This window comes from Mobula birostris, chromosome 8 (assembly GCF_030028105.1).
Source record: "Mobula birostris isolate sMobBir1 chromosome 8, sMobBir1.hap1, whole genome shotgun sequence".
NCBI classification, from domain to species: Eukaryota; Metazoa; Chordata; class Chondrichthyes; order Myliobatiformes; family Myliobatidae; genus Mobula; species Mobula birostris.
Genome location: NC_092377.1, coordinates 79,592,109 through 79,613,782, shown reverse-complemented (window position 1 = coordinate 79,613,782; position 21,674 = coordinate 79,592,109). Strand labels below are relative to the sequence as shown.

The 21,674-nt window shown below is 41.3% G+C and overlaps 1 protein-coding gene across 4 annotated transcripts in view; it reads left to right on the top strand.

The window, feature by feature from the left end:
- Window positions 1–21,674, top strand: part of plcb1 (phospholipase C beta 1) — a 954,845-nt gene that overhangs the window by 846,427 nt on the left and 86,744 nt on the right. For all 4 annotated transcript variants that reach the window (XM_072265525.1, XM_072265524.1, XM_072265527.1 and 1 more), the window contains 6 exons: window positions 1,520–1,619; window positions 2,461–2,565; window positions 2,819–2,928; window positions 9,365–9,497; window positions 9,602–9,655; window positions 11,449–11,668. In XM_072265525.1, the coding sequence (XP_072121626.1) occupies window positions 1,520–1,619; window positions 2,461–2,565; window positions 2,819–2,928; window positions 9,365–9,497; window positions 9,602–9,655; window positions 11,449–11,668 (722 nt within the window). The remainder of the gene's footprint in view (window positions 1–1,519; window positions 1,620–2,460; window positions 2,566–2,818; window positions 2,929–9,364; window positions 9,498–9,601; window positions 9,656–11,448; window positions 11,669–21,674) is intronic.

The following is a 21,674-nucleotide window of genomic DNA, read 5'->3' as shown; positions in this document are numbered from 1 at the left end:
AGTGTCAATTTTTCATTTAATATTGCCTTATGATACTTGCTTGCTTTTATAAAAGATTTGTGGGATCATACAGGATCATGATAAAAGACTACAGGCAACAGGGTAGCAGAGTGGTTAGCATAATATGCTTACAGCTCCAGCGACCCAGGATCAATTCCTCCTCTGTCTCCAAGGCGATTATATCTTCTTCCTGTAACTACATGGATTTCCTCCAGTTGCTCTGGTTTCCTCCCACATTCCCCAGATGAAGGGGCTAGCAGGTTAGATTATCACTTGGGTGTAATTGGATGGTGCCAACTCATTGAGCCGGGAGGGCCTGTCAATGTGCTGTATTGCTAAATAAAACAAAATACAGCCTTTTCCTCCCACTTTGTCCATGATGGCTATGTGCACTAATCCTATTTGCCTGTGTTAGGCCCACATCCCTCTCTGCCTTTCCAAATACCCAGCCAGATGGCTTTTAAATATTGTTATTGTATCTGCCCTTACCACCTCCTCTGGTAGCTCACTCCAGGTAAACACCACCACCCTCTGTGTGAAAAGCTTACCCTTCAGACTTCTTTTAAATTTCACTGGTCTCACCTTCAACTAGACCCTGCTAGTTCTCAACACCCCAGCATGGGCAAAAAAAAAAGAGACTCTGTCTATATCACTCACAATTTTATAAACCTCACTGCATCACCTGGTGCCACAGAGACCTGCTGCTGTGGAATTGTTTGCTAATTATCATGCATGTGTTTAATTTCTTTAACAGGTTATTTAATACTTCTGGTAAAAATGGAAGCTGGATAATTATTCAGTGGGCAGTAAGACTGCTGCCCATTGTCCACTCCTGCCCTTTACCCTCTCACCCCGTCTTAATTTGTGTAATTAATTCAGCGCAGCACAGTGGTGCAGAGAGTAGAGCCGCCACTGCCTCACTGTCAGTGGTAGAAGCTAGAATGTGAGAGGGTCACTTGACTGAAATTGGTACTGTGAACTTCCAGGCTCCTTAGGAGAAGTAGCTGTTTCTCAGGGAATCGTATTTGGACATTTCCAGCAAAGCTTCTCTCCTTCATCTGTCTGTTTGCAGACACATTCTCTTGATGGAAGTCCCCTTCCACTTAGTCTCTTGCTCCTTCTGTTCTTCAAGCCCTGCCTCATTGCCCCCGGGCTCCACGCTTCCTTCCTGCTCTTCCTCTTCAGTTTACAGGATTGTGCAGCAAGTAGTACACGATGACAAGGTCTCCACATTTGCTGGGCACCCACTGAAAATGCCTGGCAGTGCGTACTGCTTAAAGGTAAACAGCTCGTATGTCCTCCCCATGGCTGTGGCATTCACCTTGTGGAAATTCATGGCCTCTTTAGAAAACGAGGTGTAATGGTGTGAATATTGAGGGATAAATTAGAATATAGTCCAACGTGCTTTTGGAAATATTTTTAACAAAAAACACCAAACTTTTATAAATTTGATTTGACATAGTTTCAGATATCTTATTAATTTACAATGCTGTCCTGACATGTGTTTTTACTTCCTCAGGTTGTGCTGCCATCATTATCTTCCTTGAGAATTGCTGTCTATGAAGAAGGAGGTAAATTTATAGGGCACAGAATACTGCCCGTACAAGCTATTCGTCCAGGTAAGAACAGTGCACGTTTCCATTCCTGTGTTTATTGCTAACTTCTGTGATCCTCCATACTGTTGGTGGTGTGAAGGATCAGAGGGATCTTGGGGTCTGAGTTCATAAGACACTCAAAGCTGCTGTGCAGGTTGACTGTGTGGTTAAGAAGGCATACGGTGTATTGGCCTTCATCAACAGTGGGATTGAGTTCAAGAGCCAAGAGGTAATGTTGCAGCTATATAGGACCCTGGTCAGACCCCACTTGGAGTACTGTGCCCAGTTCTGGTCACCTCACTACAAGAAGGATGTGAAAACCATAGAAAGGGTGCAGAGGAGATTTACAAGGGTGTTACCTGAATTGGGGAGCATGCCTTATGAGAATAGGTTGAGTGAACTTGGCCTTTTCTCCTTGGAGCGACGGAGGATAAGAGGTGATCTGATAGAGGTGTATAAGATAGTGAGGGACATTGATCATATAGATTGTCAGAGGCTTTTTCCCAGGGATGAAATGGCTAACACGAGAGGGCACAGTTTTAAAGTGCTTGGAAGTAGGTACAATGGAGATGTCAGGGCTAAGTTTTTATGCAGAGGGTGGTGAGTGTGTGGAATGGGCTGCCGGCAATGATGGTGAAGGCTAATATGAGAGGGTCTTTAAGAGATGCCTGTATAGGTACATGGAGCTTAGAAAAATAAAGGGCTATGGGTAACCCTATGTAATTTCTAAAGTAAGTACATGTTCAGCACAGCATTGTGGGCCGAAGGGCCTGTATTGTGCTGTAGGTTTTCTATGTTTCTATGTTTCTTCTGCTACCAGTTTACCAATTCCTCTCTGTGATGCTGAGTGTCTGAAATGTTTTAGGTTACCGCTATATCTGCCTGAGGAATGAACGGAATGTGCCACTGATGCTCCCTGCAATCTTTGTCTATATTGAGGTTAAAGATTATGTCCCTGATACCTTTGCAGGTAAAAGCAAGCAGCTTTATTCTTTGATTCAGCTGAATCTAGTGATGAATAAACCTAACAACATTGTTGCTGGTCAAAATAAGATCTAATTTATATTTTTAATTGCAATTAATATGAAGGTATTTTAGAATATGTTGCCATCCACTTAGAAGTTTTTTTTTATGCAATTGTAGTTCAATAAACTTCTCGCCTCTTACCCAGGCTTCTATAACTCCTGCAAACTTTTATGGTTCAATTTCGTTTACTGTTACAGATGTGATTGAAGCCCTGTCTAATCCAATTCGGTATGTGAATCTGATGGAACAGAGAGCTCAGCAGCTTGTGGCTCTAACTTTAGAGGATGAGGAAGAAGAAAAGAAAGATGTAAGGAACACTTTCATCTTGTTTAACAAAGGGTAAAGGGTAAGGGTAGCAGCTACCAATGACTTGAATCTTAACCGGGGGATGAGTTCTTTGCAGTTGTATGGGTACCTCATGTTGTCAGCTCAATGGATTTCAGTAATATTAAGAGAAGATTAATGCAGGAATCCTTAAGTGTGGCCAGCAGCCTTGTAGACTTGGAGATCCATCAACTGGAAACCTCCGTCATAGGACAGATGCTTGTGAGAGTGGAGTAACGTATTGGAAAGGAGATCATGAGAAGGTTGAGGGGAGGGTGGATTGTGTGGCCGAGACAGGCTTAATCAAAGAGCATTCTTTGGCTCAGGGGAGCATTGCCGTTGCAGAAGAGACCTGATTATGGAGGAATGCAATTTGCACAGATATTGGAGAGTCCAGTAACCGTCAGGGGTCTTGACAGTTGGGCGGGGATTTGATGCTGTTAAGGGGGGAGGAGTTAGTGTCTGGGGGGTGTCCAGTGATGGTCAAAGAAGTGGATAGTGGTCAGGAAGCAGTTACTGCAAAATGATTGATAGTGGTTGGGGAAATGGCTACAGTTATGGGGTCAGACAGAATACAGGGTGAGTTGAGTAGACTTAGTGAGACAAGATTTTCATAGCCCCTGTGAAATGAGGCAAGATGGTTGTGTGCTGAATCTTGCATCTGAGTAGATTTTGGTGCAATATAATTGATATTTGGAACTGAAGGCAATTGAGTAAGTGAATAGGTGGATGGGCTGCTGGAGGATGGGATCTGTTTATAATTGGATGTCACAAGCAGAGGATGGGATATTTCAGAGTGTAACAGCACAAACACCCATCACATGTTTATCTCTATAACATCTTAACAAAGGAGTTAAACTACATTTTAACTGGCTAACACCGCTGTGAAAATGATGAAGGGATTTTGGAGCAATGCAATTGTGCTTTTTCCCTGATATGCCAAGTTGTAATATCAATGGTTTAGTATCTGCATCAAGTTCCTTTTTTCATTGCAGTACAGACAAAATAAATTTGTTGCACACCAGACCTCCGGAAGAAGGATTACCGGTCTGTTGCTAATTAATGCATCAAGTTGAGTGCTGCAGGGACGTATCATTAAAAAAAGGGATTGGTACTTCTAAATATGTTTGAATTTTACAAGAAACATGTCAAGCAAAGGAAAGCTTTCATAACTGCCTGAATTGAATTCAACATCAGGTCTCAGAGGCATAAATGTTCCTTCCCAGTCATTGTGCCAGCCAGCACCAACATCCTCACTTCAGACTCATAATTGCTGTTTAGGATCATATTTTCATGAGACATTTACTGACATGAGTAAGACCAGTGAAGCAAGTTTAGTTCATTGCCTTTTGAAATTCTCTCTCTTCTATTGGAAGGGGACTATAAATTGAAGCAGTCAGTAGTTGGCAAGCTTGCACAAACACTAAGGTGACAATTCATTTTCATGCAGAGTCATTCTGGAAGGTCCATTAATCATCTGAAGATGGTTTAATTTCTACAGCGCAAGGTTGCTCCTCGGAAAGTGCCTGAAGTACCAGTCAGAAAATCTAGTTTTTGTGCAGCGTTCTGGACCATGACCAACCAAATGCATCCGTAGTGCAGTTGGGACTCTGTGTACATTGTGTGATGAGGATTCTTGGAAAGAGAAGGTGACCGTGACTTAAAGGAATCGTCAAAGTGTGAGGACACATGAAGATGTGTACAGGAGATGGCAATTGTTTTGTTATTATCACATGTACAAAAGGCACAGTGAAAAACTTTGAAATTATCTGTCAACATGGCATGCAAAACAAACATAAGTATATTGATCTAGTATATCACAGAATATAGTAAAAAAAAATTACAGTGGAATTGCAGTGCAGGTAGTTAAACAAACTGCAAAGCCCATGACAAGCTAGACTGGCTCTTTATCAAGCAAGAAGACCGTGCAAGATGCTTATATCACTGGGATAAAAGATGTCTTGCAGTCTGGTCGTGTGTACTCTATTAGATGTTGCAATTTGTGTACAATTTGTAAAAACTGGTGATGTTAATAAGACTCCAACATTGTAAGTCCTAGATTTATCTGAGATGTCACGTTCCTGCTGCAACTTCAATACTGTGGAGTGCTGGCCAGAGCTACAGAAACTCTGCTATTGCTGGTCATAGTGGTGATGCTATTTTTAGGTGTAATTGGCAGTGGTAGCTAAGCAGAAAAAAAAATGGAACCCTGGCCAACACTTAAAGGGGAGGTGGCTGACGGCTGAAAATGTTGGTGGAAGTCATCCACATCTTCGTTACCAGACTGTAAGATCAACAGTGGCATGGCCTGAGTCCATGTTTAAACTGTTTTTGAGATATTGAGATGGTCAATGAACTAGAGGGGAACAGAAACACCTGCCAGTTGGATTGCTGGAATCCATCAGTTGGGAAGAAATGAAAGCCACAAATAAAGGCCCAACCCGGATCCAGTGTAGAACTAATAACCTTGCAAAAGCGCTCAAGGTCAGTTTTCCTCCGCCCAAACTGCATTGCTAGCATCAGTGCATGGCTCAAAGCAAGGACCACTGGCTACCAACCACCAGCCAGCTCTATCCAGCAGGTCATAATCTTGCTATGTTCCTTCACAACATCTACCACTAGTAGGACGGATCACATGATGACTCCACTCACGATGTTTTAGTTGCCGGTGTGGTGCTGAGTAAAGATTAAGCATACTATATAAATGTCATGCATAGCTACCTCTGATTGTGTTACGTTGACTGCCTTCACAGGGCAAGTGAGTAAGCCTGTGTGCCAGTTGTTCTCAAGCCATTCAGTTGGAGAATCAGGACCCTTATTTCTTATTACTGTTTAAAACGTAGCTCAATGCTCAATTATCATTAATAATCATAATAAGCAAATAAGCAGCAGCCCCTCCAGAGTTTCTAATCAATGGGTAGCTTTTGCTAGAGCTACAGTACAGTGCAATTCCAGTTTGAAGGGCCTGAGCATCTTCTATAGAATTGAACACAAAGATCTAGACTTGCACTCCGGTACAGCAGTATGGGCAATGAGTGCACTGTCTCAAGTCTCCTCATTTGGATAGGGTAGTAATCAGAGTCCTTGTCCTCTCCTGGGGCAGATGCAAAATAGCACATGAAACTATTTCAAATTATTGTAGTGGAGTTTTCCTGTTCAAAATTTAACTTCCTCAATAGTACAAATATTCTGCATGGGTGAGCTTGATGTGTGCAAATTGGTTGCTGTAGCCTTTAGTGTGACAGTGCTGCAGAATTGCTGTATACACTGTATCACACTTAGGGGCTTCAGAGTCTGTGAAAGACAATGTGTCATTGCAACTCGTTTTGTTAAATTTACCTATTATTTGAGGAGGTTTAGCTGCGCCTGCTTTTGTAGTTGTTCCATAGACCAGTGAGGTATGTTAAAAAGCCTCTTGAAGATGATTTGTGATAGGTGATTGGCTAGAAGGACTACTTCTGGTGGTTGCCAGGAAACATGACTCAATAGCTCTAATGATAACTGAAGAATTTTGGTGACTCAGAGCTTTTGAAAAGAGACTGGAAAAACACTTCAGAATTCCCCCATTTTGATAAAGGCCATGCATGCAATGCCAGGGGATGATGAGATGCCTCAAACAATGACCACCATTAAATTGGATCAGAAACAGGGTGACAACCAGCAACCAGCAGGCAGATCAGCTCTTGGAATTGTGAGTATCCCAGCCTATTCTATGGTGTGTGGGGAGTCTGTTGCTTTTGAAAATCTGTATTCATTGAATAATTGTTTTGATCCTCTACTTAACATATAGAAGTCTGTTTTCCTGCTGACCTTTCAAGCACTGTGACATGGTTGGTGACTTGCTATGTACGTTTATGCCAAACTGGATGTGAAACGTTTTATTCACCTGTCCATGAAGCAGGCCACAAAGTGGCGTGACAAGCAGTGTTGTGTTCCAAACACCAATTCCAGAAGGCCGGTTTGGATTGGCAGTTCCTCCAAGATTGCTCTTGGTCACCAGGACATTACTGATGGAGCACTTAAAGCAAAAAAAAACTCACTGTTTTTACATTAACATCAGTGATAACATAAAAGGCTGTCTGACTGATGGACTGAAATCATCCCATTTTGTAATGAAGAGTCTGGATTTCAATTAGTTAGGGGAGAATAAGACAGTGTGACAGTGAACATTCAGGTTAAGGTTAATGGAATCTGGGGATAGGTGACTAGATGGAGCTGGTAATGTTATACAGCCAAGGTTGACTGTTCTGATGAAGGGTCTCAACTTGAAATGTTGACTGTTTTTGTCCACTGATTTTGCCCGACCTGCTGAGTCCCTCCAGCATTTTGTCTGTTGCTCCAGATTCCAGCATCTGCAGGTCCTGATAGAAGGTCTTGACCTGAAATGCGGACAGCTCAGTCACCCCACCGATGCTGCCTGACCCACTGAATCCCTTCAGCAATTTGTTTGTTCCCAGCCACTATATAAATGTGAAGCTTGTAGTACTCTGTGCAAATGTGATACAACCAATGAGCTTACATACATACACAGCTGTTTTACCAAATAGCAAACTTCACTCATTGAAACGTGTTGGTTTGAAGTCCAGGTCTGGCTGATGAGGTGTGGTCTCAGGGTTTTTCACACCAGACAGGTTCTGAGGTAGCGCCGTGCAGTGCAGACATAACTTTCAGGCCACTGCAAACAGCGAACAGGTGCCCATGTGCTCCTTCCACTGCTTTCTTTTAGAATTATTCCCTTTTGAAATATGTATCCAGTTCTTCTATGGAAGTTGCTGTTTTATAGGCTTCCCTCATCCTCTCAGGCAGGGTGTTGCCAAATAATGACTCACAGCAACTTTTTAATATAAATCATATCGTAATTTTAAAATGCTTCTCTGAGCTCATCTAACTCTTGCTAGGATGCCAGAAGACCCTCTGAAAACCTTACCACAATCTTTCCATGTATGCCTGTTTGTAGGTCCTTCCTGTACTGTTTGGCTCAATGGTGGGTACAATACAATTCCTCTTCATAACACACTCCTTACATCTGAAGATACTGGGATCTCAGATATAAATCTCAGATCTGGGTTCAAGTTAAAAACTGTAATTTTTTTTGGCGGCGTTATGAAACTGTAACTGTTCCATGGCATTTTATCACAGGGTAAAGTAGCCACTGCTTATTTTTATAACACCACCAGTGAAAGTGTATGAGGCCTGGTATCGCTGAGGAAAATAAATCAGATAAAAAGCAGAATATCAAACCATCTCATGGGTAAAGCCACAACATCTTAACTCTGTTTCCCAATTCCCATTCCCAAAAAAAAACATTAATTTTGGAGAATGTTTTCAAATTGTTCAGGCAGTAAAAGCTGATGCCAATCTGAAATTGATTTACTTGAACTGTAGAAAGCATTTAAAGGGTTTAAGTGCTGTCCTAAATAAAGATAACTTTATATATTCAATCATCAACTGTTATTTCATTTCCAAGTTAAGTTGCAGATTTCAGCAATATCTCCTTTGTTCCAGAACATTAAGTTTGTTAAAAAAAATCAGGGTAGGTATCAGGGAGAAGAGCATAGCATGGACAGCAATGTAATGTTCGTGAGCTGACCTTTTCTCTTCTGCAAGTATATAAAATGGCTTTGCTGTTAATCTCTGATAAATATACAATTAATCATTCTGCCATGCATCATAAAATGACAGATTTATCTGAGCTGTTTCTGTCTATGAAATTTAATCAGAAGTCCCAGCACTGAAGGACTAGATAATAGTTTGCAGGAGCTTTATTTTATTTCTTGCTCATTGCCTGTAATTACCATCGAGGAGCAAGGGGAAAGCTGCCTGAAGAACAAGTCCAAACACACAGGACCACTCAGTCAGGCGCCATGGTAACTGGTCATCAGAGTTTAGCCATCACAGGAACTGTGCTGCCAATAGAGAGCCGGCAAATTTTTTTTTCCAAGGACGGTGGAATGTGTGGATGTAGTTGAGCTATTGTAGATTTGGCAACACGTCCAGCTTTCAGCTGTCGCCAATGTAAAGCTACCAAAAGAAGCAGTGAAGGAGAGATTTACAGGATATAGAATATTGAAGCATGTTTCAAAAACTTGGATATCACACCCGCACTTACAGGTTTTGCAGCAGGACAGGGGTGCCGTATCACCCTGAACTATGCAGACAGCTTTATTTGAGATGAATCTTACCAACTTGTTTTTTCCCATGGGCAAAACATTACCACTGAGCATTGTGTCATCTGGCATTATAGTAATGATCATTTTGTGTTTCGAGCTTCTGCCAGTTTGGGGTGATTTTCCAGAATCCTGCAGGTTTTTCCTAAACCAAAGTGAAATGGACTTGTTTTCAAGCAGTGGATGTTTTCAGTGTGATTGGTGGATGCCTTTGTTCTGAAAGATAGGTAACCTTCTGCATCTTTCCCCCAGGCCGAACCTGGTGACATTCCTACAGAACCTAATGCTGACCCGAAGCCTGCTCCAGCAGAGAACGGTGTGAGTCCCACGCCTGGTCTGACATCCAAACCCCCCCCACAAGCCACCCAGATTCAGCCAGCCCCGGGTAAGTATCTAATGGATTTTTACATTTGAAAACCACAAGGAAGTGAGCCTTTACCAACAATTTATGATGCATCTATTAATCAAAAGTCTCTTTTCATGTATTAGCCGCAGTCAAGGCAACTGGCAAAGCAGAAGATCTTGTTCAAAGTGTCTTGTCAGGTAAGTTATTAAAATTTTGTGTGGCATTTAAAAAGTTTCATCCCAGAATCCTCCTGATAAAGTAAGAAAAGGAAATTAGAGGCAGAATAACAAACCGAATACTTACTGAGTGCATATTAAAATTCATGGTGGAAATGTTCTAAATGAATTAAGAATTGTATGTATTCAAACTAACATATTTACAAATTGAACAGTGCAGATTCAACAAAAAGGTTTACATGCTGTATGAGAAAGTAATCAGCACCAGACATATGGCAGATAAAAAGGCGATTTAACAAACATGCATGTGGAAAGCTGCCAAATCTACATATGGTATATGATAATGGTATTATATAAATGGACATTTTCCCTCTGATTAAAAAAAAGATACAATCTTTTTAGTTGTGGGCAAAAAGAGACAGATTATGTATCAGTTCTGTGACAATGAAGTTGTACGCTGGTGGCCCACTCACCCAGTTTACTTTATTGAGTTATTTATTTTAAAATGAATAAGAAAAGGTTTTTCTATCAACTATAGGCATTTCAAGTAAAAAATGTGATACATAAAAAGTTTACTTAATGATTATGGATCCATCTTCAAAATATTATCACCTGTGTATGTATATTGAGGCAGAAAATTGTAGAGCTATTTTAATGCATCCAAAGGCACTGTTTTATTGTGTTGACAGATGTGTTAATTCACTTGGCATCTCTGTTAAAATACTCCAAGGGATCTTAATGGAAAGTCGCTTGTCACTCCATATCTTTTCAAGGTTCTAGATTTTTTTTAAGTACCCAAGAATAGGAAGACAGATGGAGTCATGGAGTGATACAGCACCAAAGCATTCCCTTTGCCCCATCAAGAATGCACTAACCATTAACCACCCATTTTATATTCACCCTGCATTAATCTTTTTTTTTATTCTCCCTACGTTCTCTTCCTCTCCCCCAAAATTCCACCAGTCACCCATATACCATGAGCAATTTACCTACCAATTAACCTACAAATCTTTGCATCTTTAGGATGTGGGGAGAAACCCAAGCACCCAGAGGAAACTCATGCAATCACTGGGCGATCATACAAGCTCCATGCAGACAGGCTGGGGATGTCAGGATTGAACCTGAATCTCCGGAGCTGTGAAGGTACAGCTGGACTAGCTGTGCCACTGAAGCACTGTGAGATTAGAAGGCAAAATAATTTTCTGTTGTCAGTATAAATTGTGCATGTTTAATTCATATCCATTCTGCAAAATGCTCAAGCAGTAAGCACAATGTTGAATCAGTTTTGAGAGAAGAGTATTCACAAATAAATATTGCGTGCATAGAGGTTTAGAAAATCTATAAGGGCAAAGTTAAAGCACATGCGAACTGCAATCACTATATATCTTTAATCTGTTGACATTTTGCACAGTGATGGCAAGAATACAGTTCAATGAATAACTTCCTGTGCAAGACTTCAAAGGACATGTTTAAGTTAGTAACTTCAAAATGCTACTTCAGTGAATGCAAATATGTATGATTTTTTTCTTCATCATAAGAATGATTTGGGACAGAAGAAGCTCATCTTAACGCCTACTGTGCTTTGAGAGAGTTGCCCAATTAATCATACAATCCTGCTCTTTCTAATTGGACCTGCAAAGAATCTCACTTTCATGTGTTCACGCACTCCAAGTAAATCTCATTATTACAAAGCTCTCTCCAGGGATGCAATGTGGTGATTGGTTTATTCAGCAAACTGAGAATTTGCACTAATGCACTTAATAGAGGTGGAAAGCATTTAACATGATAAAATGGTTTTGTATAAATCTCTGCAGAAGTGGAAGCCCAGACCGTGGAAGAGTTGAGACAACAGAAGGCATTTGTGAAACTTCAAAAGAAACATTACAAAGAAATGAAGGAGTTGGTGAAGAAACACCACAAGAAAACCACTGACTTAATTAAAGAACACACTGCAAGATCCAGTGAATTTCAGAATGACTATTTAAGGCGCAGGGTAGTTCTGGAAAAATCTGCAAAGAGAGATAACAAGAAAAGGTAAGTGAACTATACTGAAATGCTTTTGAGAGCTCCTGGAGTGGAGCCATGTGGGATTTTAAAATATCTTATCCAGCCCCTCCTTCCACAACAATAGTCAAGCACTGAGGCACTTACAAGTTGAAGTTAAAATAATTCTGTGGTCTTGTATTATAGTTTATCAAATGCTTTGCATTTGTGTCTGAGAGTTCATGCAGCTTACAGTGACGGTGAAGAGCTGTGCAATTTGCAATCAATTACCCTTCACTCGGAAAGTTCAGGAATAAAAGTATGGGAAAAGTCCTGTGTGGCAAGTGGATTGCTGTTCAGCATCAATAATCAGCAGTGTAACCAGAGCAGATGAGTTATGCATGTCAGGCTGGCATTCTAAATATAGGGAAATGTGTTGACTGATTCACATTTAAAGTCAACAATCTCTAAAAACTGTGATAACCCTCATGACACTACAGTTGAGGTTCATTATAAGCCAATAAAATAACACACCATTGCAAGTTCATGATGAGTTTTACGTGATGAAACTACTGAAGCAGGAACATTATATTTCTAACAGCTTGCATAGGCAGCATCCGTCATAAGGAATCTGCACCACCAGGACATGCCCTCCTCACACTTTAACTGTCGGGCAGGAGGTACAGAAGCCTGAAGGCACACACTCAGTGATTCAGGAACAGCTTCTTCCCCTCTGCCATCCGATTCCTAAATGGACATCGAACCCCATGAATACTACCTTACTACTTTTCTATTTCTATTTCTTTGCATTACTTATTTTAACTTAACTATTTAATAGCCATATATAAATATATACTTAATGTAACTCAGTTTTTTCTCTGTATTTATTTATCATCTATTTCATTGTACTGCTGCCGTAAAGTTGACAAATGCTGGTCATATTAAATCTGATTCTGATAATAAAGGATGGCAAGATATTTACTTTAATTCCAGGCATTTCCAATGAGTCACTGCTTGCGTTGTTAAAAGCGATTTCACTCAACTATTCTCTCAGAAACAAACTGTCAATCTATTGGCATTTAGATTATATGGTATCCTGTATTACATCTGCCAAAATGCAACAAGAATAAAACTCTGTTAAGAACCATATTGCAGTGCCATTAAATGAGTTCCTAACCAACCCATTAACATTTCTTTTCAAGAAAAATAGCCTAATTGCAGTGCAAATTGTAACTTTAAGATCTGCAAGGAATAGATTTTGAATGTTTGGATGCAGTAGAAACATAGAAAACCTACAGCACAATATACGCCCTTCAGCACATAATGCTGTGCCAAACATGTACTTACTTTAGAAATTACCTAGGGTTACCCATAGCCCTCTATTTTTCTAAGCTCCATGTTCCTATCCAGGAGTCTCTTAAAAGACTCTATTGTATCCGCCTCCACCACAGTTGCTGGCAGCCCGTTGCTGGCAGCCCATTCCAGGTACTCACCATTCCCTGCGTAAAAAGACTTATCCCTGACATCTCCTTTGTACCTAATTCCGAGCACCTTAAAACTGTGCCCTCTCATGTTAGTCATTTAGCCCTGGGGAAAAAGCCTCTGACTATCCACACGACCAATGCCTCTCACCATCTTATACACCTCTATCAGGTCACCTCTCATCCTCCGCCACTCCAAGGAGAAAAGGCCCAGTTCACTCAACCTATTCTCATAAGGCATGCTCCCAAAATCCGGGCAACATCCTTGTAAATCTCCTCTGCACCCTTTCTATAGTTTCCACATCCTTGCTGTAGTGAGGTGACCTGAACTGAGCGCAGTTCTCCTAGTGGGGTCTGACCAGGGTCCTATATAGCTGTAACATTACCTCTCGGACCTTAAACTCAATTCCATGGTTGATGGAGGCCATTGCATCGTATGCCTTCTTAACCACAGAGTCAACCTGCGCAGCAGCTTTGAGTGTCCTATGGACTCAGACCCCAAGATCCCTCTAATCCTGCACACTGCCAAGTCTTACCATTAATACTATATTCTGCCATCATATTTGACCTATCAAAATGAACCACCTCACACATATATGGGTTGAACTCCATCTGTCACTTCTCAGCCCAGTTTTGCATCCTATCAATGTCCCACTGTAACCTCTGACAGCCCTCCACATTATCCACAACACCCCCAACCTTTATATCATCAGCAAATTTATTCACCCATCCCTCCACTTCCTCCTTTATAAAAATCACGAAGAGAAGAGGTCCCAGAACAGATCCCTGAGGCACAGCACTGGTCACTTACCTCCATGCAGAATATGACCTGTCTACAACCACTCTTTGCCTTCTGTGGGCAAGCCAATTCTGGATCAACAAAGCAAGGTCTCCTTGGATCCCATGCCTCCTTACTTTCTCAATAAGCCTTGCATGGGGTACCTTATCAAATGCCTTGCTGAAATCCATATGCACTACATCTACTGCTCTAGCTTCATCAATGTGTTTAGTCACATCCTCAAAAAATTCAATCAGGCTTGTAAGGCACGACCTGCCTTTGACAAAGCCGTGCTGACTATTCCTAATCATATTATGCCTCTCCAAATGTTTATAAATCCTGCCTCTCAGGATCTTTTCCATCAACTTACCAACCATTGAAGTAAGACTCACTGGTCTACAATTTCCTGGGCTACCTCTACTCCATTTCTTGAATCAGGAAACAACATCTGCAGCCCTCCAATCCTCCGGACCTCTCCCATCCCCATTGATGAAGCAAAGATCGTTGCCAGAGGCTCAGCAATCTCCTCCCTCGCCTCCCACAGTAGCCTGGGGTACATCTCATCCAGCCCCGGAGACTTATCCAACTTGTTCTTTCCAAAAGCTTCAGCACATCTTCTTTCTTAATGTCTATATGCTCAAGCTTTTCAATCCGCTGTAAGTCATCCCTACAATCACCAAGGTCCTTTTTCCATAGTGAACACTGAAGCAATGTATTCATTAAGTCTCTCTGCTATCTCCTCTGGTTCCATACACACTTTTCCACTGTCACACTTGATTGGTCCTATAGCTCCATATTTCCCCTTATTCCAATTAAACACTTTCCTAACTTCTTTGTTCTTATCCCTCTCCAATGCTATGGTAAAGGAGATAGAATTGTGATGACTATCTCCAAAATGCTCTCCCACTGAGAGACCTGACCCCTGACCAGGTTCATTTCCCTATACACTTTATCCTCGTTATATGCGGGGGATACGTTCCTGGAAGTTGACGCATAATGTGAAATCGCATAATGTGAATAATTATTTAAATGGCGAAAATAGGGATGCATTCCAGAGGGCTTCCTAAATATGTTTTATCTGTAATGTATTCACATTTTCATACCAATATGAAACAAAAGCAGTACTACAAGGTAAGTACTATAGACTGGCAAATGACACTTAAAGGGTTGACGGTGGATATGCGATGGCAAGCATTTAAAGATCACATGGATGAACTACAACAATTGTTCATCCCAGTTTGGCAAAAGAATAAATCAAGGAAGATAGTGCACCCGTGGCTAACAAGGGAAATTACGGATAGTATCCATTCCAAAGAAGAAGCATACAAATTAGCCAGAAAAATTGGCTCACCTGAGGACTGGGAGAAATTCAGAGTCCAGCAGAGGAGGACAAAGGGCTTAATTAGGAAGGGGAAAAAAGATTATGAGAAAAAACTGGCAGGGAACATAAAAACTGACTGTAAAAGCTTTTATAGATATGTGAAAAGAAAAGGTTGGTTAAGACAAATGTAGGTCCCATACAGACAGAAACAGGTGAATTGATTATGGGGAGCAAGGACATGGCAGACCAATTGAATAACTACTTTGGTTCTGTCTTCACTAAGGAGGACATAAATAATCTTCCGGAAATAGTAGAGGACAGAGGGTCCAGTGAGATGGAGGAACTGAGGGAAATACATCTTAGTAGGGAAGTGGTGTTAGGTAAATTGAAGGGATTAAAGGCAGATAAGTCCCTAGGGCCAGATGCTCTGCATCCCAGAGTGCTTAAGGAAGTAGCCCAAGAAATAGTGGATGCATCAGTGATAATTTTTCAAAACTCTTTAGATTCGGACTAGTTCCTGAGGATTGGAGGGTGGCTAATGTAACCCCACTTTTTAAAAAAGAAGGGAGAGAGAAACTGGGGAATTATAGACGGATTAGCCTTGCATCAGTGGTGGGGAAAATGCTAGGGTCAGTTATCAAAGATGTGATAACAGCACATTTGGAAAGCAGTGAAATCATTGGACAAAGTCAGCGTGGATTTGTGAAAGGAAAATTACAAATCATGTCTGACGAATCTCAGAATTTTTTGAGGATGTAACTGGTAGAGTAGATAGGGGAGAACCAGTGGATGTGGTGTATTTGGATTTTCAAAAGGCTTTTGACAAGGTCCCACACAGGAGATTAGTGTGCAAACTTAAAGCACACGGTATTGGGGTAAGGTATTGATGTGGATAGAGAATTGGTTGGCAGACAGGAAGCAAAGAGTGGGAATAAACGGAACCTTTTCAGAATGGCAGGCAGTGACTAGTGGGGTACCGCAAGGCTCCGTGCTGGGATCCCGGTTGTTCACAATATAAATGACTTAGATGAGGGAATTAAATGCAGCATCTCCAAGTTTGCGGATGACACGAAGCTGGGTGGCGGTGTTAGCTGTGAGGAGGATGCTAAGAGGATGCAGGGGGACTTGGATAGGTTAGGTGAGTGGGCAAATTCGTTGGAATTTAGAAGATTGAGGGGGGATCTTATTGAAACATATAAAATCCTAAAGGGATTGGACAGGCTAGATGCAGGATGATTGTTCTCGACGTTGGGGAAGTCCAGAATGAGGGGTCACAGTTTGAGGATAAAGGGGAAGCCTTTTAGGACCGAGATTAGGAAAAACTTCTTCCCACAGAGAGTGGTGAATCTGTGGAATTCTCTGCCACAGGAAACAGTTGAGGCCAGTTCATTGGCTATATTTAAGAGGGAGTTAGATATGGCCCTTGTGGCTAAAGGGATCGGGGGTATGGAGGGAAGGCTGGTACAGGGTTCTGAGTTGGATGATCAGCCATGATCATACTGAATGGCGGTGCAGGCTCGAAGGGCCAAATGACCTACTCCTGCACCTATTTTCTATGTTTCTACAACATTTGTATTATATTTCATCAATTTAAGGTAATATTCAATGTAATAAATCATAGCAAGTTAATATCCGAGGGTGTACAGTACCCACCAGCAGTGGCAGGTGTGTTCGCTCCGGGAGATAAGTGGTTGTTGTGGTGTCGGGCAGCTTTACATAGATAAGGTGGATGGTTGTGGTCATCAGGATCATATCAAGCACAGCAAGGGGTGAAGGAAGACTCACAGAACTCTTAGAACTGCTGGCAGCAGAAAGTTTAACCGATCTGAAGAAAGTGGTGAGGGTTGTTTGCTTGGCAGCATTTTGTTTTTCAGCATAAATATGCTTGTAGGGAAGAAGGATTGACAGTGGGTCCATGTCCATCACCATTTGTGCCAAGTGTTCCGACTTCCACCATTCCCTCACCGTTGGTAAACTCCTGGGATTTTCAAAATGTCTGTTGCTTGCAGCATCTGAGAGATAGATTGCGGTAAAAAAATACGTACGCCTTGAATGTGGATCACACCTTGGTCGAGTGGTTGATCAGCGATGTTGTGTTAAGCAGCAGGAAACGCACTGTTATGTTAGGATGAATGCTGTCCAAATGTTTAGGATGGGCTGGCGCATTGTCAAGCAACAAAAGAACTTTAAAGGCAAGATTCTGTTCCTAGCAGTAGCGTCCCAGAGCTATGTTACCTTCAGCTGATGCCGCGCTGTTTATAATTTCCAACTTTTTTTGAAGTGTTAAAGCAGTTCTCTGCTGCTCGGCTGACAGCCCAGGACATGGTATTGGACACTTAGGAGGCATAGTTAAATATTTCAAGCGCAAAATCACTGCACTGTAGGTAAAACCAACAGAAGTTTAAGATTGCGCATCCACACCTTGCCAAAACCAATGCGAGAGTGGCGGGAGTGAAATTGTGAGGCACGCGCACCTGACTTGTATTGGCGGGAAAGCGGTGCTTCTCATCCCAACAGTGAGTCTGTGAAGAATGCGTATGTGACTTGTATTGGCGGGAAGGCAGTGCTCCTCGCATAACTGTGAATTTTGGATGCATATAATGAGACGTTAGTAGAAATAGGTTCCTCGCATAACTGTGAATCCGCACTGTCTGAAGACGCATATATCGAGGATAGGGTGTACCAGATCAAGTACAGCCTCTCCGCTTGTAGGCTTATCTACATATTGTGTCAGGAAACCTTCCTGAACACACCTAACAAACTTCACCCCATCTAAACCCCTCACTCTAGGGAGATGCCAATCAATATTTGGGAAATTAAAATCTTCCACCATGACACTTCTGTCATTATTACACCTTTCCAAAATCTGTCTCCCTATCTGCTCCTCGATGTCCCTTTTACTGTTGGGCAGTCTATAAAAAACACCCAGAAGAGTTATTGACCCCTTCTTGTTTCTAACTTCCACCCACAGAGACTCAGTCGACAATCTCTCCATGACTTCCTCCTTTTCTGCAGTCGTGACACTATCTCTGATCAGCAGTGCCATGCCCCCACCTCTTTTGTCTCCCTCCCTGTACTTTCTGAAACATCTAAAGCCTGGCACTCGAAGTAACCATTCCTGCCCCTAAGCCATCCAACCCTCTGTAATGGCCACAACATCATAGCTCCAAGTACTGATCCACGCTCTAAGCTCATCTGCTTTGTTCATGATGCTTTTTGCATTAAAATAGACACATCTCAAACTATCAGTCTGAGCATATCCCTTCTCTATCACCTGCCAATCCTCCCTCTTACAAAATCTCCAAGTTTTCTCTATTTGTGAGCCAACCGCCCCTTCCTCTATCTCTTCAGTTTGGTTCCCACCTCCCAGCAATTCTAGTTTAAACTGTCCCCAATAGCCTTAGCAAACCTCCCTGCCAGGATATTGGTCCCCCTCGGATTCAAGTGCAACCCATCCTTTTTGTACAGGTCACGCCTGTCCCAAAAGAGGTCCCCATGATCCAGAAATCTAAATTCCTGCCCCCTGCTCCAATCCCTCAGCCACGCATTTATCTTCCACCTCACTTTATTCCTATACTCATTGTCGCGTGGAATGAAAAGGACAAACTCATCATTAATTGCTCACAAATTCCAAATAATCACATCGGATCTGCTCTTTTTTTTTTAGTGTGCCATTGTAGGTTTATCCATTACACAAGGTGTGTATTTAAGTCAGTATTACATGTATGACCGAGGACACATCACAGAGTAAGCATTACTTTAGAGAAGAGAGACTGTCGAAAGTGATTGTGATTTGCTTGAATATGCTCGGTTAAACACTGCATCCTCCAGTGAACAGATCTGGACTAAGTATGGAATTGTAGCATGAGGTTTCACGGTTTGAACACTCTTTGATGATATTAGCTGGGAATTCCTAAGTGGAGTCCAATGCTTGTCTTCCTTTACCTAGAGCTGAATGGTGGGCCACCTATTAATATCCTGTCTCCTCCCATGTCCCTAATCTTGCCAATCACTGGCTTTGCTATGTTTTAGAAGCATTTAAAACAATCAAAAAATGAGATTATTGCTGAAAATAATCAAAGCACTTTAAAACAATTAATATATTAATTAATTGTAATTAATTACAAAGAGGGATTTACAGTATTTATCCATTTCTTTATCATGGTCTACAACCGTCATTCATGTCAATAGGCTTGAGGTTTCTGTACCAAGTCCAATCTGGCAGAGAGCTGAATACAGATCACCAATGTTAGTGCTAAAAAAAATCTCACCAACACGCTGGTCCACCACTGGACGCAAACAGACAGCCCTTATATTGTGAGGAAATAGTAAAATAACAAAATAACATTGTGTTTCTTAAATTCTTTTTAGACCTCAAAGATGTAATAGTTTTCAATTTATGTATTATTTTACTTTTTCATAACAGTGTTCAAAGGCAATTTCATTTTGGGCAAATGATATACATCATAGTGCAGAAATAAATCACGCTGGTGTCACCTAATGAATCATGCTATGCCTCTCTGAGAAAAGTTGTCAAGGCCATTCTTGATTAAGACTAGACATTGTAAGATTCAAAGGTTTCAAAGGTACACTTAATGTCCGAGAAATGTATACAATATACATCCTGAAATGCTTTTTCTTCACAACCATCCACGAAAACAGAGGAGTGTCCCAAAGAATGAATGACAGTTAAATGTTAGAACCCCAAAGTTCCCCCCAATTCCCCTCCCTCCCGCACATAAGCAGCAGCGAACAACGATCCCCCCCAGCAGCAAAAAAAGAATCAGCACCCACCACCAAGCACTCAAGCATGAGCAAAAGCAACAGCAAAGACACAGACTTGTAATACTCCAAAGACTACACGTTCACCCGGTATTCGACATACCACAGGCTCGCTCTCTCTCCCTAATAAGGGAGAAAGAGGTGTCACCGTAAGATATTTTATTCTTAAAAATTACTGTATATCCTCATTGTACTGGGCCATGTAATTGTGAAATATTTAGAGTTGTGGTGTAACTAATGTTTTCTGGCAATGGTAGTGTAATGCCTCTAATTATTAATATGTGTAATTCATTATTAATAATCTCACAATTATTATTCTTAGCTTACTCGACCCTTACGATAGTTACTGTAGACACCTCTCAAAACAACCCAATGAAAGGGACAGAAGTTGAGGTCACATAAAAAAATCAAACATTTGCTTCACACTGGCCTTTACCTCAGAAAATTACTTTATATGAGGGACTGAAATTGTCAGACTTGGATGAGGAAGAACTCATGTGATGTGATGACAGAAAAACATCTCACTGAGTTATCAGATCCAGCTGTTGCAAACTGATCGAAATGCAACGTTCCCACTTCTGTAGTTTCATCAATTGAAAGTCATCATGAACTTGCAATTGTATTGGCTTAAAATGAACCTCAACTGTAGTGTCATGAGGGATATCACTGTTTTTAGTAATTGTGGACTTTAAACATTAATCAGTCAACACATCTCCCTGTCTTTCGAATGCCAGCCTGATGTGCATAACTCATCTGCTCTGGTTACACTGCTGAACAACAATCCACTTACCACACAGGACTTTTCCCATACTTTTGAACTTTCAGAATGAAGGGTAATTGATACAAATTGCTCAGCTCTTCAAAGTCACTGTCAGCTGCATGCAGTCTCGGACACAAATGCAATGCATTGGTTCTGCCTTATAATGGAGGAGCCTGGAGGAACACCGGAGTTACTTGCAACTGAAATCTGGTTATGGCAAGAAAATTCAACTTCATGTTTATTGTTGTCACAGTCATACATAAGATTATAAATGCAGGAAAATCAGATTTTTGCAGCAACAGCACAGTACATTACAGGACAAGGAGGAATATAAGTTAACAATCTTAAATTAACATAATGTATTTGTGTGCAAAATGAACAACACACTAAACATAAAAATACCTGTGCAAGACTGAGAGAGAGGAAAAATACATTCCCTGAGGTATTGTTGAGGTTTTTCAGATTGATTCAAGAAGATGTTCAGGAAGATGTTGTATTTCTTGACTTATGTTGGAGCCATAGAACACTGCAGCATTGAAACAGGCCATTAGGCCCATCTAGTCTGTGCTGAACCATTAATCTGCCTAGTCCATTGGCCTACACCCAGAACATAGCCTTCCATACACCCTCCAGTTTTGGTCACCCACTGGACACAATATTCCAAATTAGACCTCACCAACATCTTAAACAATTTCAACATAACATTCTAACTCCTGTACTCAAAATATTGATTTAAGAAGGCCAACGAGCCAAAAGCTTTCTTTACAACCCTACCTACTGTGATGCCACTTCCAAGGAATTATGGATCTGTAGTCCCAGATTCCTCTGTTCTACCACGCTCTTCAATGCCCTGCTGCACACCGTATAAGACCCACCCTGGTTGGTCCTCCCAAAGTGCAACACCTCACACTTCTCTGCATGAAATTCCATCTGCC